The sequence below is a fragment of the Lagenorhynchus albirostris genome, chromosome 11 (assembly GCF_949774975.1).
Source record: "Lagenorhynchus albirostris chromosome 11, mLagAlb1.1, whole genome shotgun sequence".
NCBI lineage: Eukaryota > Metazoa > Chordata > Mammalia > Artiodactyla > Delphinidae > Lagenorhynchus > Lagenorhynchus albirostris.
This window is the reverse complement of record NC_083105.1, coordinates 23,055,741-23,083,410: the sequence shown is the minus strand read 5'-3', so window position 1 is coordinate 23,083,410 and position 27,670 is coordinate 23,055,741. Positions and strand designations below refer to the sequence as shown.

Here is a 27,670-nt window from a genome sequence, read left to right as displayed (position 1 = left end):
GGGCCAATGGCGGCACCCGTTCTTGGGGCGTGGGCGAAGAGGCTGCTCTCGCTTGGCCGTGGGGTGTGCGCTGGGGTTGGTGCGGACTCTTGGCTTGGCTGCACTGGGCCCCGCTTGTTCTGCAGGGGCTTTTGTGTCCGGCGTTGGTTTGGCTTTGTGTGCGCGAGTTTCCGCTGTGCTCCGTGGCGCAAGTCCCGGCCGAGAGCTGTGAGACTCGGAGGCGGTAGCGCGGCCCCCCACCCCCCCCCCCCGGGCAAGGAGCGAGCGCGCCGGCGTGAGCGGCGGGTGCAACGGCTGCGGGGAAGGGGATTCGCCGCCGCCGAGATGCCGGAGTTCCTGGAAGACCCCTCGGTCCTGACGAAAGAGAAGTTGAAGAGTGAGTTGGTCGCCAACAATGTGACGCTCCCGGCCGGGGAGCAGCGCAAAGACGTGTACGTGCAGCTCTACCTGCAGCACCTCACGGCGCGCAACCGGCCGCCGCTCGCCGCCGGCGCCAACAGCAAGGGGCCTCCGGACTTTTCCAGCGACGAAGAGCGCGAACCTACCCCGGTCCTGGGCTCCGGGGCCGCCGCCGCGGGCCGCAGCCGCGCCGCCGTCGGCAGGGTAAGGACGCACGGCCGGGGCCACAAAGGCAGGCGTTTAGCGGTGGGCGCCCCCCCCCACCTCGCGCGCGCGCAGCCCTCCCTCCGCGGCGGGGCTATTCCCTCACCCGCCCGGGGGGCTGGCCTCTGGGTCTGCGGACGCCGGGCTCGGCCCCTTCGCCGCGGGCTCTCGGGCTCTGAGAGGGAAGGGCGCCGGAGAGGAGATCCCCGAAGTTAAGGCCGCGGGGCGCGCGTTTTAGCCGCGGTGTGTCGGGGGGTGTGAAGTTGGCGTTTGCTCTCGGGTTGCGCGCGGGTGATGGGCGCGCGCCGGCAGCTCTGTGTCCCTGGACGCTCGGCCGCTGGAGGTGGGCAGCTGAACGGGGACTTCCCTGCCCTTTTCGAAAGCCCTAAGGAGGGTCAGTTCGAAACGGCTACAGGTTACGTTTGAGCGTTTTCCCGCTTTATTAACAGAAATGACTAGTAACCGGGTCTCAGAGCGCTCCCTGGAGGGCAATTTGTGACATACTGATACCTAACCAAAATTTGAAATAAAGAAATTCCCGCCTTTTTATGTTTTTTGCATATGGAGGGCTTTTTGAACGGTTTATGTTTTTCTTGTTTGTGTTACTCCTTTCCAGCAGCAGGCCGTCTTTTGGCGGGGCAGCGTTACTCAAAATTAAACGAGCATTTTAAAATACACCTTTGAGTGGTTATCATAGATGCTCAAATATTTAAAAATTCTAATTAGGGCTTGGGTTTTAGGGGTTTGGGGGGTTGTTTTTCCTTTTGGTGTATTTGCATGAAAAAAGGAGAAGCTTCGGAATCAGGAGAAATGTTTATTTCATGACATTCTGCTCTGTCATTGTTGCAATTTGGGATATCTAATCCCGGGTAAACTCAGATTGGCTCCAGCAAATGCATATTTCGTTTGAGAATAGTTGGGTTTTGTTCTCTGGGGTTTTATGTGCTATTAGTATGAATCAGCCTGGTTATCAGGCTACAAAGCATAACAGAATGTAGTTAAAACTAGTGACTGGTGTAAAGTGCAATGCTTTGTAAAACATTGAAAGTGGAGTTTAGAGTTGTACTGATTACTAGTATAACTCAAAATGACTGCTTCTTTCAAAGTTATCTTAACTTTAGTTTTAAAAAATTTATCCAGTGTATTTTCTGGACTACCCAGATGGAAATGAAGGAAAGATATAATAGACACATGTAGGTTTAATTAAATCTTAGCCTGGGCTTTAGAGAAATTGAAAACCTTATGCCTTAAATCGATGCATGGCACATAGTAGTGCCAAATAAATATTGGTTTGTTAAGTAAAAGATGGATCGCACCTTCTTGTTTCTCATGTCTTGTTTTTGAATTTGAAGAAAGCCACTGTACTCCATAAGAAGAAATTTATTTTTGAAATAAAGTATATCCCTTACCTGTTTCTCCCCAACCCCTCTGAAAATGAAAGTAATATTCAAACTATTAGTAAAAATTTGGTTGAAAATGAAATATCTTCCATTTAAATCAGCACATTTTTTTTTAAGTCTTCTATAGAACCTTATGTTGGTCTCCTGTGCAAATGTATCATTCTTGAGCTGTGGAAGTATTTGGTTGTATGTTTATGATAGGATTATTCATTCTTATTTTGATGATGATTCGCTGTCGACAGAAACAGCTGTCTCGGTTTTGATGTTTTTCCTTCAACTTTTTCAAAGAGTGTATGTCCCAATCTACCCTGTGTTCTTTGGGGTGTAAGAAGACCTGAATGTAAAATTTTTTTATTTCAGTTCAATTATCCAACATTTTTGAGTTCCTATCATGCGCTCTTAACTGCAGGAGTTTGATTTCTGCAGACCTGCCAACCACCATAGTTAATTTTTTAAGAGAACCTCCTATGTCCAGTAGCATGTATCTCAATGTTTGAATCCATATAGATATCAACTGTGTCAAAGACAGCTTTAAGTTTTTTCTACCTTGTGTATTTAAAACTCAAAAATGTGTACCCTGGGCTGGGTGCGGTGGTGTCAACAACTTGAAAAAGCTAATAGTGGTAGTTGGTCACTAACGTCACTTTCCTCTTTAAAGCACATTAAGTAAAAATGAGTCCTAATTTAACTAAGGAGTCTGATAAATTTTTTTATCAGGCATAGGAAAAAAATATATTGAATTTATAAGAGGACAGCCTTAGACCATTTATAATGATTGGTATATAAAATTATTCTCCTTTTATATGTACAGTGTTTTATGTTCTAGTCATTGTTAGCCCTATGTGTAATAACAATATAGAGTCACATTTCTTAAAGAATATTTATGCTCTAGGAGAAAGCCAAATTATGTTTGACAGTTTCAGATAAGGCAGATTTTTTTAAATGGTGAATTTTTAACATTTTAAAACAAACATTAACATGGATTTGGCCAAGGACATAGCATATACCTTCGATTTAAACATGGGTTTATGAAGAGTATTTTTAACTAAAGGAGAAATTGTTTCATTTCAGCCATTGCCATGGTCAGGTACACTTGGTGTGATAGGGCAAAATATTTGCATGTTCAAAATTTGGTTTTAGTTTTTAGTTTTCTTATTTCTATGCTTTTTATGCATCTTGATGGTAACCAGTATTTTCCAGTGATGAAATTATCAGCATTGTCAACACAAAAATAAACATTTACATACAGAGTTGATGGTCTGCCTTTTCGTTCAGGGTGCAAAGCAGTGTAGCTGTTTGGAATCCATTGGAGCATAGCATTCTTGAATGGTCTGATCTGATGAATTATGAATTCTTAACAGGAAATATTTAATGACATGGAACAGAACAGTAAAGAGTGTGTTAGGTAGTAAAAGTTAAATCATAAATTGACCACTATATTCTACACTAAGGTGTTAAGTATACAGACTTCTGAATCAGAATTATAGATTCAAATTCCAGTTCTGCCCTTATTCAGATGACCTCGAACAAAGAGCATTGCCTATCAGATGCTCAGTTTTCATCTGAAATAGGAATAATCTAATAGCAACTTAGAGGATTACTTGAGGTTGCATTTGTGAAGATGTCTAGTGCTCAGCAACTACAGCACATGTTAGCTATTACAACATGTGATTTCTGAATTTTGTTGTTTTTATTTAACGCCAGAACAATACAGTGCTACCATAATGTATTCAGAAGTGGATGAGGTAAGTTTGTGAAAGTGATATGTACGTAAAGTCTGCTCAAATGTTACCATATAACTGGGTATGCAGATTGCCTGAGTTACCTGAACAACTTTGGACTTGTTTCCTCTCTTGTAAAATGGGGATATTAGTATCTATCGCATAGGATTTTTAGGATTCAGTAAGTTAATACATATAAGGCACTTAGAACACAATTTGGTATATAAATGCTCAATAGAATCTGTTCTGTAGTAATAATTAGTTATACTTCAGCATCTTTGCTACTAATGGTAGAGATTTAAATAAGAGTGGTTCATAGGTGATATCACAGAACTTTTGGATTTTAAAGTTGAAAAAGAAATTAGAGATCATCTGGTAGTTGGGAAGAAACTGGAGAACAGTGCCTGGCGCGTAGCTGGTACTTGGTATTTTGACCGAAGGAAACTAAGAGATTACATGATTTGCTTAAAGGAACAAAGCTCTCTGGAGGCAGAAATCATTACAACTAATGGCTCCTTCTTCCTGGTTGAAACTGCTGGCTTGATAAATATGTATACTCCCAATTTTTATTCTTATTAAATTTGATATTTCATAGAATGGCATTACTTTTCTGGAGCTTTTCTCCGTAAAAATAAAACTCAGGTGGCCCGTTATGAGCACCTGCTCTATTTGACTTACCTTATGCCAGTTTATTGGCCTTTACTTAAAATTTCCTTGTACAGCTGTAGAGTTTCAATATGTTTTAAGAAAATGTGAGGGAGTTGGTTTCCTGCTTGGATATGCTAAATCTTTGTTTTTTCTTAATAAGAAATTGGTTTTTTAAAATAAGTGGCTAATTTCCCCCTCACCAGATGGCACTTTGATTCATTCATTCAACAAAACATGTATCAGGTACCTATTCCTTTGTCAGGCACTCTTTTTAATTTTAGCTGCTTGGGATACAATATGACAGTGCTCCTGCTTTGTGTTACCCTCTTAAATGCTACATCTAAAATCACCTGAGCTGTACATCAAAATACAGATTGTCAGGCCCAATATTAGGACCCAGAATGGGGTAAGACTTTTTAAAATAGAGGCAACTTTTCCTAAAGTTTTGAGGTTTTGATAACAAACCAGGCTTAAGGACTTGTTCAAGGAGTTTACCATCTGGAGAAGGTAAAACATATGTACAGATAACTAATAAAAAGCAGAATGTAGTTAGTGCCAAAGACAGGTTTTCTTGAAAACCTCACGCTGCTTCAGGAAGTTGAAATTCCTGGATGTTTGGTTATAGGAGTAGGATTTGAACATTCTTATGGTTAGGAGGGATTTTTTTCTACAAGTAATCTGTACCTGACTGCTTTTTTTTCTTTAAAGTATTTATGTTACACAATGGGGTTTTTCTTCCCAACCTGTCCACACTTTTGGAATATTCAAGTAGGTCACAGGATTAGGTCTCTTTGATTAAAAAAAAAAAGAACTCTTTTCTAAAGAATTCAAGGATTTGATATATAGAACTCTTAGACTCTGGGCAGCTATTTTGACATCAAGGTGTGAGTTGCTTAAGATTTGAGCTTAATGATCCTACATTAGTACAATATTAAAGCCTTCTGAAAGTACCCTTGGTAACTTTTCACAGACATTTAAAAAATTGTATTGAAGATTTGTCATGAGTTGACATCATTGTTCTTATTATGTTCTTTATATGAAGTATTTCACATTTTTATTTGATTGAGAAACAAATTCTAATACATGACAAATAATGCCTGATTTTTCTTTCCCCCTCAGCATCACTGGAAAGTAAACAGCCCATACAGCTCTATGATTTTTTTTTTTCTTTTTTTTTTCTTTATTTATTTGGCTGCACCGGGTCTTAGTTGGGGCACGCAAGATCTTTAGTTGCAGCATGTGGGATCTAGTTCCCTGACCAGGGATCGAACCCGGGCCCCCTGCATTGGGAACCTGGAGTCTTAGCCACTGGACCACCAGGGAAGTCCCCAGCTCTATGATTTTTGCTATTTTCCATAAAATATTTCTAGGATGCAGTATTGACTCTTCTGCCTTAAACAGTAATTTGGGCCTACATTGACTTTGATGTTTGTGGCCATTATTTAAACAGCCGTTTATATTGTCCTCTGATGGTTACTGGGATTACTGAGACATTTGTAAAGCTATTTGCCACAACCCTAAAAGCTAACCATACTTTTGCTCCCTTACCCTGTTTAACCTTGGAAGTTTATATAGTTTTTCCAATAAAGAATGCCATTGCTTAAATTATTTTAAAACCTGCCTTTAAAATTTTTCTCAAAGCTTGTTCCACGCTTTTCAGCTAGTCTTAGTGAAATGGTCATATAGACTATGTGTGGCAACAAAGCCATGTCAGAGGTGATATGTAGCCATAGAGTCTGACTTCCTTCATGAGTCAAAAACTGGCTTTTAAAGTCACTGTATTACAAGAAGAATATTCATTTGGGCTTCTTAAATTTTGATATGCTTGTTTAAAATAAATCATTTTTATATATAACATGTATTAACCTTTATGGTAAAATCTTAAACTTTCCTGGATTAATTTAAACTTTCAAGGATTATAGAAAAACCAGTAGTAAATTGTATTTACGGTTATCTGGATGAAAATGTTTAGACTCAGACTTTTTGCTCTTTTGAATTTTTGATGCCGTCACCTCTTTAGATAGTTAACCAAAATTGACTATTTTAACAGTAATATCTAAAATTTGAGTTACTTGCTTGGCTTATTAGGTTTGTATAATTACAGCTGAACTTAGAAAATACTTTTGAATAATAAGTTGCTTTTAATTTAATCAAATTGCTAAGCTCTACTATAAGTCAACTTGAAGGTAAATTTGCATGTTTATTGTATGCAGTGTTATTTATATAGTATCAATAAATGAACATTTAAAAATTCATGTGGAAATGACAACTGGACTTCCTTTACAGAAAGCCACAAAGAAAACTGATAAACCCAGACTAGAAGATAAAGATGATCTAGATGTAACCGAGCTCTCTAATGAAGACCTTCTGGATCAGCTTGTGAAATATGGAGTGAACCCTGGTCCTATTGTGGGTAAGCTGATAAAATTTCAAATATCTTTTTATGAAGCAGTACCCCACACTGTTTTCCCCTCTTGTCTAGCAGGTAGAGTTTTCGTTCTAAGGACCAGTCTGTCATTAATCATTTATATGACCAGGACCTTAGTTTCCCTAACTATATAAATGAGGGAAATAAAACGACAGAATTGAACTAGTTAATCCCCAAGATTACCTCTGTTGAGATTGTTTCGTATTGTGCCCATTGTCATGCTACTTGATGAGACATATGGGTCTTATATGACAATTGAGGAAAATCTGAGGTAACATAGCTGGCCAAATTAATCCAAATCAGTAAGTTAGTGACAGACTTCTTAAAAGAACTCAAGTTATTCAATTCCCAGCGTAGTACCCACTTTCAGTTATCATTAAAAGTACCTATTAAAAAGTCTTGTTTTGATTGGAATTCAGGAACAAACTGAAAACTAAAGAACAAACCGAAAAGGAAAACTTAAAAGTAAATACCCTGGATTTTCATCATTTGGTTACTGTTAAGTCAGTGAGTTTGCAAGGCTGATTGTGCCTTAATTTTGGAGGGTCTTGGCAATAACCTCAAGATGAGAAAGTTCTATTTGATCTTCTAAGTTGTGTAAAAAAAAATTTTTTTTTTAATTGACTGCATCAGGTCTTAGTTGCAGCACGTGGGATCTTCGTTGTGGCATACGGGCTTTCGTTGCAGCACATGGGCTTCTCGCTAGTTGTGGCACGTGGGCTTAATTGCCCCACAGCGTGTGGAATCTGACTTCCCTGCTCAGGGATTGAACCCACGTCCCCTGCATTGGAAGGCGGATGCTTAACCACTGGACCACCAAGGAAGTCCCTGTAAATTTTTGAATACTGTAGATTTGGGGGTTGTTTTTTACCTATAGGTGTAGTTGCAAATAAGAATTTAGAATATTGTCTTTCTTTTGTCTTATTTAATGTACGGCTTCCCAAGAGATGATAATAAGCCTATTAGTATAATTACCAACAGACATTTGATACCCTTTTTATATTTTTCATTTAAAATTACAAAAGGGAGGTGCTGAAGACTGTGTATTGTGTATTAACATACATTAAATTACATGTTGATATACCAGTTGTTTATTTTTTCCCCAGCTTTATTAAGGTATAATTGACAAACAAACGTTGTACATTTAAGGTGTACAACGTGCTGTTTTAATATACATGTACATTGTGAAATGATCACCATAATCAAGCTAATTAACATATCCATCACTTCAGAGTTTTCTTTTATGCATGTATGTGTGGTGAGAGCACTTAAGATCTACCTTCCTAGCAAATTTCAAGGATGTAATACAGTGTTGTTAACTGTAGCCCAAGCTACACTTAGATTTCTAGAACTTATTCATCTTGTGTAACTGAAATTTTAAGGCCAGCGTCTCCTTATTTCCCCCTCCCCAGCTGTTCATCTTAAGACTACTTATCTGTAACATTCTGAGATACGTATTGTTTCTAAAAAATATATGTTTATCATTTTATTCATCTTATAGGAATCAGGGAAAGACATATAGCTAGTGTAAAACAGAAAGTAAAAGCTATTTTTAGTTTTAAATTGTCATTGAAATGTTACTGAATTATTTATAATCAATTTTACTTTGCTATCTAATTGGCAAATCATTTCTCTTTGTAACACACATTTTCCATAAAAGGTCATTTTTACTGCAGCAGTATATTGAAATATGATTTAACATCGTAAATTTACTCAGTGCTAGGTGTCAGATACTCAGTTTTAAAAAATGTGACTTTTAGGACTTTTCCCATAACTAAATGGCCTTTATAGGCATATTAGTCTCTTAGAGTTGTGGGATTTTAATCATAATAATTCAGAGGAGTACACTCTGTTTATAAACATGATTTTTCTACGAAGGCAAGTACTATTAGTGCTAGAGAAATTACACAAAGTTCAAAACTTTTCAGTCAGAGATACTCAGTCATACATGGCTCTTCAATAGGTTATCCATAGTAAGACTTAAATCAATCTATTATGTATTCTACAAAAAAAAAAACCAGAAAACCATTGTTATAATCATTTATTAACATCCCAGAAAAACACCTATTTTAGAAAAGAATCCATTATGTAGTATTTTTAAGCATTTAAGTTTAGAAAAGGAAACAGTGAAAAGTAACACTTTAATGTTTCTAAAGCTAATGTCTGAGCTGGATCTTAAATAAGACAATACAAGTAATAAAGCAAATTCTGCCTTAATACAGGAACAACCAGGAAGCTATATGAGAAAAAGCTGTTGAAACTGAGGGAACAAGGAACAGAATCTAGATCTTCTACTCCTCTGCCGGCAATTTCTTCTTCAGTGGAAAATACAAGACAGAATGGAAGTAATGACTCTGACAGATACAGTGACAATGAAGAAGGTAAAATTTTATATGATGTTAATAAAGTATATAATCAAAAAAATCAATTTTTTTTCAGACTCATAAGATACAGTAACCATGAAGAAGATAAAATTTTAAATAATATTTCCAAGATATATGTAAATTTTGTTCATATCATTAGAGTAGTCCTCCAAGTAATTTGATTTAAATACCTTTTGTTGAGAATTCTAAGAAACAGAAAAGTAGAAATGTCTAATTTTTTGTCACATAAAATCACTCTCTCTTTTTTGCTGCAAATTTCATCTTTCTAAGAGAAAAAAGTATTACAAGTAGAGACAAAGTTTCCCCAGTTATCCCTTTCTAAGTATCATCTCCAGAGAAGCAACCACTATCATTAATTTGATGATTATCTTTCCAGCCTGATTTTAAATACTTTTTCATATGCATCTGCCTAATACATGGTATTATCTTGTACTTGAAAAAAAATTTGTGTAAGTGATATGCTAAATCTTATCACTTGCTTTTCTTTACTCTGTTATATTAAGAGCTCTTACTGATTTATTACATGTGTCTGATTTATTTCTTGTAATTGATATGTAGCAGTAGTATTTACATACGGCATGTTTTCTCTGTTCTCATATTGATAAGCATTTAAATTTATAGTTTTTGCTAGAAGATCTGATTTCAAGAAAACTTTATAGTAAATATTTTGACATGTTTTTAGTAGACTATTTTAAGAAAATTTGGCCATGGTATATAAATATTTTTCGAGTAGTACATGAAATAAATGACCTTTTAAAATTTATTTTAAGAACAACTTGACACTTATAAATTTTTAATTCATATGACTTGTTTGTTAATTTCATGACTATTTAATGACTCAAATTGTTTATATCTCCATAAGCATTGCCTGCCAGGGCACAGTCTGTCAAATTGGTTGTTCAGAATGTTCCTTCAACAGCACTATGTTATTAGCAAAGAGGCAAAGAATAGAATCAGCTTAAACACAAGTAATGCTTAAACTTCCTGCCTCTTTTGCCTCTACAGGAAAGAAGAAAGAACACAAGAAAGTGAAGTCCACTAGGGATTTTTTTCCTTTTTCTGAACTTCCAACTACTCCCTCTGGTGGATTTTTTCAGGGTATTTCTTTTCCTGAAATCTCCACCCGTCCTCCTTTGGGCAGGACTGAACAACAGGCAGCTAAGAAAGTACATTCTTCTAAGGGAGACCCACCTAGGGAACCTCTTATTGCCACAGCCTTGCCTGGCAGGGAACAGATGCAGAAGTTAGCTTCTGGAGGGAATTTGTTTGTTTCCTCCAAGTCTAGCCATGATAGATGTTTAGAGAAAAGTTCTTCGACATCTCCTCAGCATGAACTCGCTGCCATGTTGGTCTCTGCTGCAGCTTCTCCTTCACTGATTAAAGAAACCACCAGTACTTGCTATAAAGACATAGTAGAAAATATTTACTGTGGAGAGAAAAGTGGAATTCAACCATTATGTACTGAGAGGTCCCATGTTTCAGATCAGTCAGTTCTCTCCAGTGAAAGGAGAGCACTAGAAGAGTCTGAGAGATCACAAGTAATTTCTCCACCACTGGCTAAGGCAATCAGAGATTACGTCAGTTCTCTGTTGGTCCAGGGTGGAGTAGGTAGTTTGCCTGGGACTTCTAGCTCTACACCCCCACTGGATGTAGAAAATATATGGAAGAGAATTGATGCACCTAATTTTCGAGAAACAGAATCCCTGTCTCCTCCACGAAAATTACCTAGACTCAGTGAAAAGTCAGTAGAAGAAAAGGATTCAGGTTCCTCTGTGGCATTTCAAAATATACCTGGATCCGAACTGATGTCTTCTTCTGCAAAAACCGTTGTCTCTCACTCACTGACTACCTTAGGCATAGAAATGTCTAAGCAATCACAGCATGATAAAATAGATGCCCCCGAACTATCTTTTCCCTTCCATGAATCTATTTTAAAAGTAATTGAAGAGGAGTGGCAGCAAATCGGCAGGCAGCTGCCTTCATTGGCATGCAAGTATCCAATTTCTTCCAGAGAGGCAACACGGATATTATCAGTTCCAAAAGTAGATGATGAAATCCTAGGGTTTATTTCTGAAGCCACTCCACCAGCAGGTATTCAGGCAGCTTCCCCTGAGTCCTGTGATAAACAGTTGGACTTAGCACTTTGTGGAACGTATGAAGCTGCAGCATCAGCATTGCAGATTGCAACCCATACTGCCTTTGTAGTTCGGGCTATGCAGGCAGACATTAGTCAGGCTGCACAAATTCTTAGCTCAGATCCTAGTCACGTGCACCAGGCACTTGGGATGCTAAGCAAAACATATGATGCGGCCTCATTTCTTTGTGAAGCTGCCTTTGATGAAATAAAAATGGCTGCTTATACCATGGGATCTTCCACTTTAGGTCGCCGGTATCTCTGGCTAAAAGATTGCAAAATTAATCCAGCTTCTAAGAATAAGCTGGCTGTTACTCCCTTTAAAGGCGGAACATTATTTGGAAGAGAAGTATTCAAAGTAATTAAAAAGAGTGGAAAAAAACACTAATAAAATTAAGAATAAAGACATCTATTTTATCTTTGATATGGGGAACTTGGCAGCTTTTCTAGGAATTTAAAGTACTCTTATGCCAGAATTTTCTAATGTCTTTTTAGTCTCCAGAATAGGCTAATTTCAAAGTGTCAAACTTCTACCAATTAAATTTTAGTATAAAAGTAATTGCCTACATATATCTGCCTTTTTTTTTAGTTGCACAGAAAGAAAGCCTGATACTAACAGTTTAAAGCTTTTCTAGATAGCATTTTTTTCTCAAATAGTTCAGTCTTTCCTATTTTAAGATTTTACAACTCTTCAAAACTAAGAAAATTCCATTAACTAGATTATAAGTTGAGTCTCCATGGTTTTAAATATTACTAAATATTTTATTACTTTCCAGAACTTGTCTACATATTTTCTCTTATTTTCTCACTTGTGTTGTTTTTACTGATATCTACAGTATCGTTTGTAATAGTCCAAATCAGTGCAACTCAAAGTGCCAGTCTACAAACTGTTACTGATCCACAGATAAGATAAGCGTGTACCAGAATTTGAATCTAGATGAATGACAGGTTTTATTTTTGTGGTAAAACTTTATTGGTAGAGGAAAGACAGTGCGCTGATTTACATTCTGGCGCAAATGCCTTGTTTTTTCATGGACTGGTAGCAAGCAGTTGGTGGACTACACTTTGAGAAATACTGCTCTAGACCATAGTATTCTGGGATAGTGCATTCTCACCATCACTGTAAAACTATAGTCAGATGAATTAGGAAAGATGGGACTTTTTTTTTAATAAGTAACACTTTTAAGGTACGTTGTAATTCATGTATGATTAGGCTTAATCTAAGCTAAATTCTAAAAGCAAATTTAAGTTATTTTTTTTTAAGTCATAAGAAATCCTACTATATCCCAGTTTCTGTGTGTCTATATAAAGCAATATATTATTCTCTGTTTTCATTTCTATGATTGTAAGATGAGAGAGTCTAACTGTAGAGGCACTTGATAATCGAATTTCTTTGTATTTTTATGGAAAATAGTAGTATTAATTATAAACAAAATATAGTCCCTTGGGACTTACAGCCATTACTATATTCTTAGACTAACCTATCCATCTTTGCAGCTTTCTGGGAGTAATTCTATTTGTTATTTGTCTTCTGAAATGTACATGTATACATGTACCTACTAAGTACTATGTGATTTTTTTTTAATGTATTACTGTAGAATGCTTTTGCAAATTCAATAAAGTTGTTAAATTTGAACAGTTTTGTGTGGTCTCCACAAACATGTTGTATGTGTGTTTTATTCTTAGAGTTGCAACAAGTTAGATATTTGTGGATGAACAACATCCCTTTTCCATTTCATCACTGAAACTCACTTGACATTCCAGTGGTTTAGCTGAACATATTCAAATTATTATTAAATGTTTGGGGTTTTTTTTTTCCCTATTTGAGGACAATGGTTTTGGGGTGTCTTTTTTTTCTAATTGAAGTATAGTTGATGAGGACCATGTTTTTATTGGCTATTGGAATTTAAGTTTGTAAGAGGAATTATTCTGTAACCAGATATCTTATTTGTTTAATCAATTTCTGCTCAACTACTACTGGGTTCTTTTTGCTTTCTGATTCTTAGGTTCTGAGTTAACGTAAGACTTTATAATGCTGAAGATCGTCCCATAGATAATAGAGCCATTAATAGAATTACTGGGAAGTGGGGGATGGAATTGATACCTTAATCCTAAATAAAGATGGAACTATTTGAACTAACATGGTAAAAAAATCACTGTTTATTTTTGGGAAACTTGCAAGTAGACTGGACTGACTGGTACTAGGCTAGATATTTAGCAAGACACATAACTATCTTGACTACTTTTTAGCACAACTGCATTGAATTCATGCAAAACTAAGCTTTTGTTTAAGAGTTGACTCCATTTCTGTGTCATAAGAAAGTAACTTTTTGGTAATAGAAGTTTTAGAGGTGACAACTGACATTAATTTTGCTATACTATGATAAATGGCCACAAAAATGTAGAAGCTAACTAAAATTTTTATCAAGTCTCTTGAAAAGTCTGGCCCTTCAAATGGTGATAAAATCAAAACTAGGAGAATGGGATATTGAAGCCTATGATAAAAGATATACGTATTTGAGTTGTTATGGTAATAACCATCACGGTGATTTGCTATAATATACATGCACTAGCTTCTCTTCCAAGAAATGGTACTTTATTATGGGGGAGGCTGAGGAGAAGTGACCTGTGGTTGGTTGTACTTTTCTGTGAACAAGTTTCTTCCATACCTCTTCAGTTGTACCCAGGGTTTTTATAGTCACATCAAAAAAGGACAGACTTCTAAAATGCACTTATGTATAAACGTCATTGTACTTATTGTTATTAGCGGCTTGATACCATACACGTTTTTTTCAGTCTTAAAATTCTCTATAGCTTTTTCCCTTCCATATTCTAAATTTTAATTTAATAACTAACCTTTGTTTATGTAGTAAAAATGCACTGTATGGACAAAAGAATGGTAACAACTATGTATTCTAATGTACTTTTCCTACTTCCTAATTGTTTTCAGTGAAAAGCCTCCATGGGTTTTTACTTTGTTTCAGGCTATTAGTCCCAGAAAAAAGAAAGAATAAACAGGAAGAAGTGGTGATCATATTAAGGAGTGGGGGAGATAAACAAAAATGGAATGAAATAAAAATGGAAAAGAAAAGTTTTTAAAGACAGAAATTGCAGTTAACAAGTTTGGGTCTGTTGAGGTAGTACTAATATACAGACTTATTTTATGTGTCAGTGTGCCGAAAAACCAGGGTTCCAGAGTAATGTTAGGATGACATTGTAGTTTATTGTGTGTCTCAGAGAGTAATGATTTCTCCGATGTTATTTCCAGACTCTAAAATAGAGCTCAAGCTTGAGAAGAGAGAACCACTAAAGGGCAGAGCAAAGACTCCGGTAACACTCAAGCAAAGAAGAGTTGAGCACAATCAGGTATCTTTAGCTTTATGGTCGCTGTATTCAGGTATAAGTAATCTTCTGACAACACTGATGTGCCTGTGTCCCTGCCTTTAGTTCATAGTTGACACCCAAAATCCAGCACACTCGATAAAGCATTCATTAAATGGCACTAGAAATCTAAACTTTGTGTGTTTTGTCAGTAGTGTAGCCTGTGTTTACTGCAAAAGCAAGTGTTTAATAAATGTCTCATTTGTGTTTGACTCTATGCTAAGCATAGTTCAGAGCCAGTCATACTGCTTTTTAAGAGACATATTTTAAAAGGTGGAAATACCTAAGCAATTCTGATATAATAAAAAACAGGGGAATGGTTTTATATTTGTGTCTTTGTCTCTAGATTTTTTACTTTGCTTTTATTTTTGCCTGTCTTATAATAATTCTGTGGCTTTTCCCTCAACTCTGAAGCTAGTCTGATCCTGAGACCACACTGTTTTCTTTCCTTATTCTAGACAAAAATTCACCTTTTTATGGGTGAGGCAAGATGCAGTTTTCCAAAAGGAAAATGTAGGAAACTAAGGGGAAAATAAGCACAGGAATAATGAACTCAGTTTACAGCGAACAAATTATTGACTAATCAAGCATTGATTTGGCTGACGATTTACAAGTCAGCTATCCCTAGAGTCATTTTCCTTACCCTTTTTCTGTCCAGCTGGAAGATTTGTCTAGTTGGCTATTTATCTTTTCCATTTTCTCTTTGTCATTTTAAAGTCGCACATCATCAGTGGAAGTATTCTTGATTTCTTAAGCCATGTTTCTTTCTTAGTTTGATGTAGTTAAGTTGAATTTCAGAACTATTTGTTAGAAATGAGCTTGGTGACTGTATGGAGAATGTATAGAGCTTTGAATGAAAGAAGATTTGGTTTAATATTGAACCAAAGACTGGAATAAATATTTTGTTGTCTTTTTATCTGGTGTTGCCAGGGAAGAGCTGCAGGGGCACACCAAAGAATAAGGAAATAACAGAGCAAGAGAAACTAGGAAAATCTGGTGAAGGACACTGAAATGGACAGACATGGAGAATCTTGGTCCATTTTATGTAGGCAAGATGGTATAGTGCTAGCAAGAATGCATTGACTTGTCAGATAAGAGGTTAAAAGGAGGGTGGGAAAATGGTTTTAAATATGGTTTAAGGTGTAATTGTTTGACCTGAGGAATCTAAACTGAGGGACAGGATAAATAGTCAAAGGAGAGAGTAGATTTAGGAGATGAGAGGCAGGATTAGACAACGGCCTTATTATACAAATTTTTTTTTTTTTAATTTTGGCTGCACTGGCTCTTCTTGGCGGCGTGCGGGCTTCTTCTCTAGTTGTGGCATGTGGCATTTGGGATCTTAGTTCCCTGACCAGGGATTGAACCCATGTCCCCTGCGTTGGAAGGCAGGTTCTTTTTTTTTTTTAAATAAATTTATTTATTTTTGGCTTTATTAGGTCTTCGTTGCTGCCCACAGGCTTTCTCTAGTTTCAGCGAGCGGGGCTACTCTTCGTTGCGGTGCACAGGCTTCTCATCGTGGTGGCTTCTCTTGTTGCGGAGCATGGGCTCTGGGCGCACAGGCTTCAGTAGTTGTGGCTCGTGGGCTCTAGAGCACAGGCTCAGTAGTTGTGGCGCACGGGCTTAGTTGCTCCGCGGCATGTGGGATCTTTCCAGACTAGGGCTCAAACCTGTGGCCCCTGCATTCAGGTGGATTCTTAACCACTGGACCACCAAGGAAGTCCCACAAAATTTAAGTCATATGGAAGAGTAAAGGGAAGAGTTTACTGACCCTTCAGTCACAGAACCTCAACAGCTGTCAACGTTCTGCCAGTTTTATTTTATCTTCACCTGCACCCTGCGGCGTTTTTAATTCCTTTGGTTTTGTTGTTTGTTGCTGAAGTATATTAAAACAAATCTCTGCCATCATCTCATTTCACACATTAAAATTTCAGTATATATCTCTAAAAGATTGGAGCTGATTTTTGTGTTTTTTTTGTTTTTTGGGGTTTTTTTTTGGTTTTTGTTTTTTTTGCACAGGCTCTGGACGCACAGACTCAGCAGCCATGGCTCACGGGCCCAGCCGCTCCGCCGCATGTGGGATCCTCCCGGACCGGGGCACGAACCCGTGTTCCCTGCATCAGCAGGTGGACTCCCAACCACTGCGCCACCAGGGAAGCCCTGGAGCTGTTTTTTATTTATATATATTAGATATATATGTTAGATATGAAAGAATTATTAATTTTATTTGGAGTGATAGTGGCATTGTGTGTGTGTATAAAATCTTTCATATCTGTGTTCAAAGCTTTATACATTCTCCATACAATAATCTCCAGTTTCAGAAATGTCTCTTTTATGATTGAATTATTCAAATCAGGTTCCATACAAACTCCACATATCATTTGGTGTTTTTGATTTTGTTTTGTCTTTTTTTTAATTAATAAATTTATTTAATTTTAGCTGCATTGAGTCTTCATTGCTGCGTGTGGGCTTTCTCTAGTTGTGGCGAGCGGGGGCTACTCTTCGTTGCGGTGCACGGGCTTCTCATCGCGGTGGCTTCTCTTGTTGTGAAGCATGGGCTCTAGACACACGGGCTTCAGTAGTTGGAGCATGCAGGCTCAGTAGTTGTGGCACGCAGGCCCTAGAGCGCACGGGCTTCAGTAGTTGTGGCCCTTGGGCTCAGTAGTTGTGGCTCACGGGCTTAGTTGCTCTGCGGCATGTGGAATCTTCCCGGACTAGGGCTTGAACCTGTGTCCACTGCATTGGCAGGCGAATTCTTAACCACTGTGCCACCTGGGAAGCCCTTGTTTTGTCTTTTAAGTCTGTAGCTATTTCCACTAAAACGGTTTTCCGTCCCTCCGTTTATTTGGTGAAGAAACCAGGTTAGTTCTCTATAATATTTCTCACATTGTGGATTTGGCAGATTGCTTCTTCAAGGGTCGTTTAATTTGTTCTTTCATACCCTGGATTTCCTGTAGACTGGGAGTTAGAACTATAGTGGGGCTGTGCAATAGACCTTTCTGTGATGATGAAATTGTTGTATATCTGCTGTTCATTAAGTAGCCACTTAATACTTGGAATGTGACTTGTATGGCTGAGAAACTAAAATTTTGATTTTATGTTATTTAAATTTAAATAACTACACGTGGCTAGTAGCTATCATTTTGTACAGCACAGATCTAAGGGGTTGGTTAGATTTGAGTTCAGTTACTTTGACAAGAATACTTCACAAATGGCGTTGTGGCCTTCACATTGCATCATTTCAGAGACCCATGATGTCCTTTTGATGATGCTAAAATTAATTAGTAATAGGTTCAGGCGTTGAAAGCCTAATTCATCCGTTATAAAGTTCCACATCGCCCTTTCATTTAATGGTTATGACAGCCATTATGATTATTTCCTAGATACGTTATTTCATTACTTCAAATGAAATAATGGATCTAGGAATTCTCTGATTCCTTTACATCTGTAACTGGAATTCTTTTATAAAGAACTTTCCCTTGTGAATTGCCTAGTTACCTTGAAATAAAATTCATATAGGAGAGCCAGGATAAATGCTTACATGCCTTTTATTTGCCAGTTATCAAGTTAAAGTGCTTTAGTCATTTTGAAAAACGATCAATAATATCTTTTTACTACTGTGGTTTTTATATATTTGATTTATGATCAATTGCAGTCATTATTCTTTTTTCACATTCAAGTTACTGAATTGAGTTGAGTTGATTCCTGTATCCTTGTAGTGACCCCATTTGTCTTTGATACTTTCTTGTTTGCTGGCACAATAAGAAGTCCTGGGCTGTATATTTCCGGCCTCTTATCAAGTCAGTCATTTTTCTTAAGAACCCCTTATCCTTTTAATAGAAAGTATTATTTGGAAGCTACCTACAGCCTGGATACTAGTGTGTTCATTCCTACTGGGTTGTCATTGTTCTAGGCTTTTTCAGCAGGTAAAGCTAGGAGTACTTACTTTTTAGAAAGAGAAGATAGGTCATGAATTCCTTAAATTTATGAATGCAGGCTAATTTCTAGGTGTCACACTTGTATCACTTTTCTCTTATGCTGAGTATCTTGGTTCTTAAAATAATATTGTTTCTTATGTAATTTTCACTATATATATGTTTTTAAATAACAGTATTACTACTAATAGTAAAGCTGCTAATTGTATCTTCAGATGGGGGGGCAGTTTTTCTTATGTTAAGGATATAAAATCAAAATACTGTGCTTAAAGTCACTTGAAAGAATTTTTTTCTTTCATATTTATTTTTTAATTTTTGAGAATATATATGTGGCTTTATTTGGGCAAAAGAAGAGTCAGAAATCTGGCTTCTATCTTTGTTCCTTCTATCCATAGGTTACTATTTTTATTAAGTTTCGGTTTATATTTTGTTTCTTTTTGAAAATATAAGTAAATAATAGATTTATATATTTATTTATGCTCCCCTCCATATATGAAAGACAGCCTACATTGCACATCTCTATTTTTCTGTTTTTAATCTAAACACTTATCCTGAGATCATGTCAAGATATAGTATAGCCTTCTTCCTCATTGCTTTATACCACTGCATGGTATTGCATTTTATGGATTTACTGTAATTTATTCAGCCAGTTTCTTTTTGATGGATATTTTGATTTTTTGTTATTGATTATTCAGTTATGTGCTATTCTGAATAATGCAAAGGTACACCAGTGAACAGCCTTTTTACCTGTGTTGTTTCATGTTTTAGCCAGTTTATCTTCAGGAAATCTAGAAGTGGAATTGCTGGGTAATTTTGCTAGATGTTAGCAAATTGCCCTGTGTAAGAGTTGAAGCATTTCACATTCCCACAAGTAATGTATGGGAGTACCTTTCTCTAATGGAGGAATATGATGCTGTTTTTTAAAAAAATAAAAGTTAATATGAATAACCATATTGGTCATGTTTTACTTAAATTAATAGTTCATTAAAGTAAGGTGGCTTTTAATTATCTTGATTATTTTTTTATAACCTAGTTAAAGCTTATATTTTTACTGAATGAGATTCATAGCCTCCTTTAATAACCCAGCTCCTGCATTCTCATGTGCCTCAACTGCCTGATGTCTTCTGAATAACTTTTTACCTGATAGGGTTATTTTGTTTCTTCCTCCTGTTGTCTCCATGATAAATTGAGGACTTTCTATAGAACATCTTGCTGAAAATAGATGACACTACAGTCCTTATTTTGACCACAGAGCATATAGCAGTCGCATTACTAATTTTATGTAGCAATGAGTTTTTCTTTTCAGTCAATAATTGCTTGGTCCATCTTACTCTAAGTAGTTATAACACTGAATTGTAATTATGTTTTTTATTTATATTTTCTTCTCAAAGTCACTTGTTGCATAGTGAATTCTGGTAGAAAAATTTTTTTTCAGTCTTCAAGGTATCTTTTCTGGTTGTATGAAAGATAGTTTTCTGTGCAGATGATTAATTCTAAATTAGATGATAGGCAAGAACTAATAAAATTGGTTGACAGTCCTCAACCAAAGAATTTAATAAACCTGAGCAAAAGAAAGCATAAATGATTTATAGTTAAAAGTGTCCATCCTACCCCTGTTCCCAGCTATTTCCACAGGCAACCAATGAATTTCTTGTGTTTTCTTCCATGGGAGAAAATTTAAAATGGAACTTGGTCTTTAACTTCAAAGATAACTAATTAAAATGTAAACTTTTTTTTGTATTAAGTGTAATAGTTTCAATAGATGTTTGGTAAAATTTTTGATGAAGAGATTATTTCAGTTATTTATTCAGAATAAAACATAACAAATGGAAAGTCCTGGAATTTGGTAGGTAACCAATTTTAAGGGAAAAGTATGTCTCTTCTTCCCCCCTCCTTACCTTCATGGACGTAGGTCAAATATCTAGGCTTTATATTGTATTAGTTGCATAACTGATAACTTTATTAGCCCTTTAAAGTAATGTTCTTTTTAATTCTTTGAGGAGTTTTTAAATACTGAGTATACATTGATAATACCAGGTAGACTATCAAACTAGAATATTTTTTAAATACTCTCATTGTTTTTATTGGCATTGAGCAATTGATTATTAAAGAGGAAGCAGTGTTGGAAGTAGTTTGAAAAAAATACTTGGCTTTGAGACGCATCATAAGTCAGTTACATTATTCTCAACCCTGGCTGCACATCAGAATCCCTTCAGGAGCTACAAAATTTAATTAAGCCCAGGCCGGTCTAGAAGAGATTCTGACTTAACTGGTCTAGGGTGGGGTTGGGGCACTTGGTATTTTTTAAAAGCTTCCCAGATGATACTGTGCCACCGGGATTGAGAATTTAAGATTAAAACTAGTGTTCCCTTCTACTCAAATAATCAGGAATTTATTAATAAGCATCTATTATATGTGTATGTAATTTGTTTACAAATTTACCTTTTGACTAACAATGTTTGCATTCAGCAAATTTTTCCTAATTGATAGCTGGAAAAGAAACCCAGAGATTCAGATTGTGAGTCAAAGGGGAAACTCTTATAAAGTCAGTTCCAAATATAGATAAATACAAAACCAGATGTATGAAACTATGTCTGTATCTTGTGGTGTTTTGGTAGTAATGCTTCCAGCCAAATAAGTGTACTTATTGGATGACTGCTCTTGTCCCGAGATAAAAGTAAAATATGTCTATCTTTAAAATTAATAGACACTAACTTAGATATAAAAACATCAGTTATCTACATAAAATATTAGCTTGAAAGCAAAAGTGATAGTATAAGCATATTCTAGTATATCTAATCATTGATGGATGTCCTCTTGTTAAAAGAATCATCTGGTAATAAAAGTTTCAAAAGTTGAATAACTTGATCCTTGGAATGTAGAATCTCAGACCTCACCCTGGAGCTACTGAATCAGAATATGCATGTTAACAAAAGCTTCAGGTAGAAGCACTAGTCTAGTGCTTTTCAAATAGTTATGTGAGGACTGCTAAATTATTTTTTAAATGAAAAATCAGTCGACTTTTCCAAGGAGAAATAAATCTGGGACTAGAAATGGACAGTGGTCTATCCCTATTACCATTTTTTCTTTTTTTTTCAGTAGTGAGGAGTGAGTGGCACTGAGTCCTGGCAGTGACATTTTAGGCTTGCCTGTTCACAAAAAAAGATGACCATCAAGTTTTTGTTGCTGCTCAATTTTATTACCTGTTTCTAAGATGAGTTTGACACCTGGGAACTTTTAAGTCAGATAGCTGTGTATAGATTATTGAAACTGATTCTATTTAAATAGTCCTAACCGCACGACAAGAATAATGTTTAATCTGTGCTAACAATTACAAAATTTGTATTTTGTTTTAAAAGGAAACTGACTTGTTTTATATAACAAATGACTATCTTACAAGTCATGATCAGCCTGCTTTTTTGTTTAGACAGCTAGAGATGCAGCTATGATACTGGAGCCAGATAGTAAACAGCAAGTCACAAAAGGAGCCAGTGATAAATTGATGTCTTTTTTCCCCTCTCACTTTTATCATAATATGTGAGCTCCTATAGTTGGACTCTAATGTATTTTACCATATATTAAGTGTTTTCTTATGCCTACATATCTATTCAGTCAATACATTTGAAATAGTTTGAGGGCATAGCATTATTTTCAAATGCTGGCATTTGGAAACTTTTCATGGATTCTCAGTATGCTAATATGGCCATCATTATTAAGGTGTTTGATATTAGAATATGACTTTTTAATGTGTTGATGCTTGAATAGAGCTATTCTCAAGCTGGAGTAACTGAGACTGAATGGACAAGTGGATCTTCAAAAGGCGGACCTCTGCAGGCATTAACTAGGGAATCTACGAGAGGGTCGAGAAGAACTCCGAGGAAAAGGGTGATGCAAGGCTTATTGCTTAGAATGGGGTTCTCAGATTGGCAGGGTTTTAGTGGTTATTTTATATTTATTGTTTTTGTTTTGTTTTCAAACTAACAGGTGGAAACTTCAGAACATTTTCGTATAGATGGTGCAATAATTTCAGAGAGTACTCCCATAGCTGAAACTATAATGGCTTCAAGCAACGAAACTTTAGTAAATATGTTTCATAAACTATACAAGTGGTATTCTTTGTCAATTATCCTTTACTTAGAATTGGGGAGGTGGCGAATTTTGGCAAACCTCAAACACATGTTTTTAAACATATTTTAAGCTCATTTTCCCCATATAATTCTGAATTTTAGAAGTTTTCAGTGTAGCCACTTTAATATATATATAATTCATTGTGCAAGAATACTTAGTGTTATAAGGATAATTTTTTGCTAACATGTTTAAAGAATAATAAGGCTTCCTTCACATATGAAACACTAATGTATTTCTAGGTTCTTATGCCTAAATTTTTATTAAGGGAAAGTTTCAAATATTAGAGAAATCGACTATCATTTTTTCTTTTAACGTGTCTTTGTTATGTTTGGATAATTCTGAGTCTGAATAATTTGAATCTTGGCAGGTTGTCAATAGGGTGACTGGAAATTTCAAGCATGCAGCTCCTATTCTGCCAATCACTGAATTCTCAGACATACCCAGAAGAACACCAAAGAAACCATTGACAAGAGCTGAAGTAAATGAATAAAATTTAGATCGATGCTATCATTGATCTTTTAATGAAGAAATATTTATTTGTTTTTTGGAGTGGGAGGGAGCAGAGCTTTGTTGGGTGGGGGTGTGTGTGTCTATTTATGTGCATATATTATCTTAAAGACATACTTTATTAGTGACAATGGAAAGTAATATCGTATGACATGCTAATACTATCCTCTTGCTGCTACTGTGTGCCTCTTTAAGTTCCAGTTTTCAAGGGAGTGCTCATTTGTGTGCTGCTTGTAATATGTTCTCTTTGTTAAAATGGACGTGAGTGGAAAGTGTTACTTGGGCTGTGGGGGAAGCTATACTTACTACCTTTCATTGAAAGGTCAGATAATGGGACTTTAAAGTGACTTTGTATTATACTTGAATTGATTAACTCCTGTAAAATTAAGCTTTAAAGTACTAACTGCATGGATACATTATAATTTTAATGATTCTTTAGCAAAGATTATTTTGATCTGGGCATAAAGGTAATTTAGCAAAGCAATCAGGTTGTTTAAAAAATTATTTTATGTTTCTTAAATTAGGAAGATTGGATTGACTCTCTAGTTAAAAGCATATACTAAAATTTGTTAAAAGATCCATCTTAATTTGATATCTTCTATATTTGATCATTTATTTTATTACAAAATTAAGAGGAAGAAACAATGTACTTTTAATGTCAATGAAAAGCATTGGAGGGAACTTACACTGCCATATTAGCTATACTAGAAAGAAATTAAAAAATTTTATTTTTTGTTTTTTTTTGTTTTTAACTTACTTGAATATGTGCCCCCCCCCATTACAACATGAACATATCTTCGCACTGAGGAAATTTGAAAAGAGCCATGGAAATGTATGGATAATTAAGCAATAATGAATTCAGAAATGGCAGTTGTAAAAGTTGGATAGATTTAAGTGCATTCTGTTCTCCAAAGCTTCTGTTTAAAATTATGTTCTAATTATTGCATATTTACACTAAATTTTAACTTCTGGTTGTTTTTTTGTTTGTTTGTTTCTTATTAGGTGGGAGAAAAAACAGAGGAAAGAAGAGTAGAAAGGGATATTCTTAAGGAAATGTTTCCCTTTGAAGCAGCTACACCAACAGGAATTAGGTATTCAGATACACTGAAACAATTATTTAGTGTATTCAATTAAGGCATTTTTATTTATTTGTTCCCACCATTATTGAGGTATATTGACACATTAAACTATATATTTAGGGTATACAGCATAATTATTTTATATATACATACATAAATGAATTCTAATTTTTAATTCTTCACAAAATTACTGTACCTCTGCTCTCATAAGTAAACTGTTCTTTTTGGGAGCACTTTAATTCTTCTAAGCACTAACTAGTTCATATTCTTGAAAGTTGAGTCAGTTTCAAAATTAACTTTGTTAAGCTGAAAGGTTGTAAATAAATCATTTACCTACTATTAATTCTTATTTTTAAATCTAAACTGAAACCTGGTAAGAAGGAAATCTGTTTTATTCCTGAGAGTCTCTCTTTTCTAATTGAAAAGACTGCTTTTAGGTATCTGTTGAATTGTTTCCTGACTGCAGGAATCACAACCAAACTACCTTATTTTTTTCCTCTTATCCCCTAAATATATTAGCTTGAAAAACCTTTAAGAAGGCAAATTTAGTGAATATTTATAATACTCTGAATTATTATTTTCTAATAAAAGATACAAATCTAACTCTTTAAATGAAAAATGTATAGAAGTTTTTAAATAGGTTGACTGATCTCACTGTTGATATTATATGACAATTTTCTACTGTTACCTCAAGGAATGTGTTTGGAATTAGGAGTAATAATGTCATTTTATGTTATTTAAGTTATGACTTTATCTAATAGTTGTTTTTCTCTTCCTCCTTTCACTCCCAACAGTGCTAGTTGCCGCAGACCAATCAAAGGGGCTGCCGGCCGGCCATTAGAACTCAGTGATTTCAGGATGGAGGAATCTTTTTCGTCTAAATATATTCCTAAGTATCTTCCCTTGGCAGATGTCAAGTCAGAAAAGACGAAAAAGGGACGCTCCATTCCCATGTGGATAAAAATTTTGCTCTTCGTTGTCGTAGCCTTTTTTTTGTTTTTGGTCTATCAAGCTATGGAAACCAACCAAGGAAATCCATTCTATAAGTTTCTTTCTAATGACTCTAAAAAAGTCAACTGAATGATATCTCTTTGGCACATTCAGCTTGGTCTCCTATTTTTAATAACTGTATTAAAAAAATTTGTGTACACTTGACTCAAGAACAAAAAAAAATGTGATTTCACCTCAGTAAATGTAGTATTCCATTGAAAAGCAAGCAAGATATATATAAATGGACTTCATTCAATGTTTTGGACTTCGGACTAGTAGGAGATCACTTCGTGCCATATGAATAATCTTTTTTAGCTCTGGAACTTTTTTGTAGGCTTTATTTTTTTAATGTGGACATCTTATTTCTTTTTTGAGAAAAAATGTATATTGTTTTTGTGTATTTGGGAAACAAGAAGGGCAAAACGTGGTAGTATAATGTGAAGCTACACATTTAAATACTTTGAATTCTTACAGAAAAGATTTTAAGAATTATTCTCTGCTGAATAAAAACTAGAGACATGTGAAACGTGAAATTCGGTAAGAGAAAAAGTAACTTGAGATTGTAGTTTTGGTGACTGCAACAAAGTTTGATGGTGTTTATGGGGAAAAGTACAGTGATAATCTCTTCTGTAACTTTTATTAATAGTAATAATGTTATTGTTGTAGCCCTATTGTACTCACTTTTTAAAAGATATCTAGTATTGTGAATGTCCTACTTCAGTAAGACCCATTTAAATGCAGTTGATTTTTAGCAGGGATCTATCAGTGCAACTTACACATGTTTTAGAGAACTGTTAGCTGGCTGTACATGTTTTTAAAGACTGTTTAGCTAGCTATAAGGCTATAATTGGAAACTTGTACTTTTTATTTAAAGCAAAACATTTATTCTATCAATCCATTACCAAAATATTTTTTAGATAAATAGGTGTGTGTGTGTGTGTTTAGAAGTTAGAAATTTTAAACACCAGTCTTAGGTTCCATTTGGATTCATTATTGAATTATCTTCTGTTACCAAAAATGCATTTTGCCAAGTTTTTTTTTGCCCTATATTTCCCAACTTAATTTGATTTGAAAGTATGTGCTTTTAAAAGCAAAAAGTATGTGCTTTTAAACTACATAATAAACTTTCCTTGGATACACAATAGTTAATACATAAATTTTTAAACTCTGAAATTGAGGCGGGCATTATGATTTTTGTTTACTTTTGAAATGTTTAACTTTATCTTTGTGGTTGACTAATTTTTTTTTTAGCTAAAACTTACCTCATGTATAACTTTGTTCGGTAAAGTAGTAGGTAATTGAAATTTCAGTAGAATCAAGTAAAACAAAAATTTTGATTGAATCATGTGAGTTTCAACTTTACAGTCATTGACAGTAAAGCACATTAAAAATGGAAGTTTTTTAAAAATATCTTCTGAAATAAAAAAGATACTTTTTAAAAAGGAAAAGCTGAAGATGTATATTTAGACCAACACACAAGTTTGATTTGCATCAGCCATAGTCTGATATTTAGCTTTTAGATATTTTGTAGACATTTTTCACTTTGCAGTTGACCAGAAATATTCATAGGTCTCGTCTCTGCAAAGGCAGTGGGAAACTTACTCCTAGATCAGAAATGCTTGCCTCTCCAAGTAAAAGTGTTTTGAGATGAGCCACAGAGGGAGCACATTTTATTCAGCGTTGCCTCTATACAGTGATAGCAGTCTACTTTTCCTTTTTTTGTTTTCAAACTTTGATTCCCATATTGCTTTCAATCTTTCGTTTATAATTAGAAATTGTGAGAAACTGCATTTAATGTTCAGAAATGTGGGAAGGTAAATCAGACTTAATATGTACATGAGATCAATTTTCTAATAGGAAAGGTATGGTCCAAAATAGCAAAGTAGGACCAGGTAAAACGCGTAGTCTTTTTTTAATTTTTTAAATGTGTACTTGGTCTTTTGTCTGTGTCTGTTTTCTTCCACTAGAATAAATGTGTCCTTGATGTAAATGCAAAGCATTTCTTCCTGATTAAACTTGTAGATGTAGACTTTACAATTTAATTCAATAATAAAAAAGTAATTAACCTCTAGTTTTGTCATTGCAATAAATACTTTTCAAATAGCACAAACTGTTAAGGTTTCCTGATAACGTTTTGTATGTGAGATTTATGGATTGTTGAATTTTAGTTCTCTTTTCGGTCTACTCCTTTATGTTTTGCTTCTAATCATTGTAGTAATCTGGTCCTCTCTTGTTCCTAGGTAAGCAGTGTATAGGCATTATACTCACAGAATGTTGTAGGGAAGCTCTCAGAGGCACCTCTCTCACTTTCTACAGTATAGCAACTAATACTTTT

The 27,670-nt window shown here is 35.5% G+C and overlaps 1 protein-coding gene across 5 annotated transcripts; it reads left to right on the top strand.

Moving 5' to 3' along the window:
• On the top strand, positions 1-27,406 carry TMPO (thymopoietin). Of its 5 annotated transcripts, XM_060164877.1 has the most exons (9): positions 25-603; positions 6,659-6,785; positions 9,023-9,181; positions 14,587-14,684; positions 22,397-22,516; positions 22,616-22,711; positions 23,127-23,237; positions 24,269-24,357; positions 25,140-27,406. In XM_060164877.1, the coding sequence occupies exons 1-9, from the start codon at positions 325-327 to the stop codon at positions 25,423-25,425; spliced, it is 1,365 nt and encodes a 454-aa protein (XP_060020860.1). In that variant the 5' UTR covers positions 25-324; the 3' UTR covers positions 25,426-27,406. The 5 variants fall into 5 exon arrangements, with proteins under 5 accessions (XP_060020859.1, XP_060020863.1, XP_060020862.1 ...); XM_060164878.1 differs by lacking the exons at positions 22,397-22,516; positions 22,616-22,711 and having other exon boundaries at positions 24-603; XM_060164879.1 differs by lacking the exons at positions 22,397-22,516; positions 22,616-22,711; positions 23,127-23,237 and having other exon boundaries at positions 23-603.
• Positions 27,407-27,670: the final 264 nt, after the last annotated feature.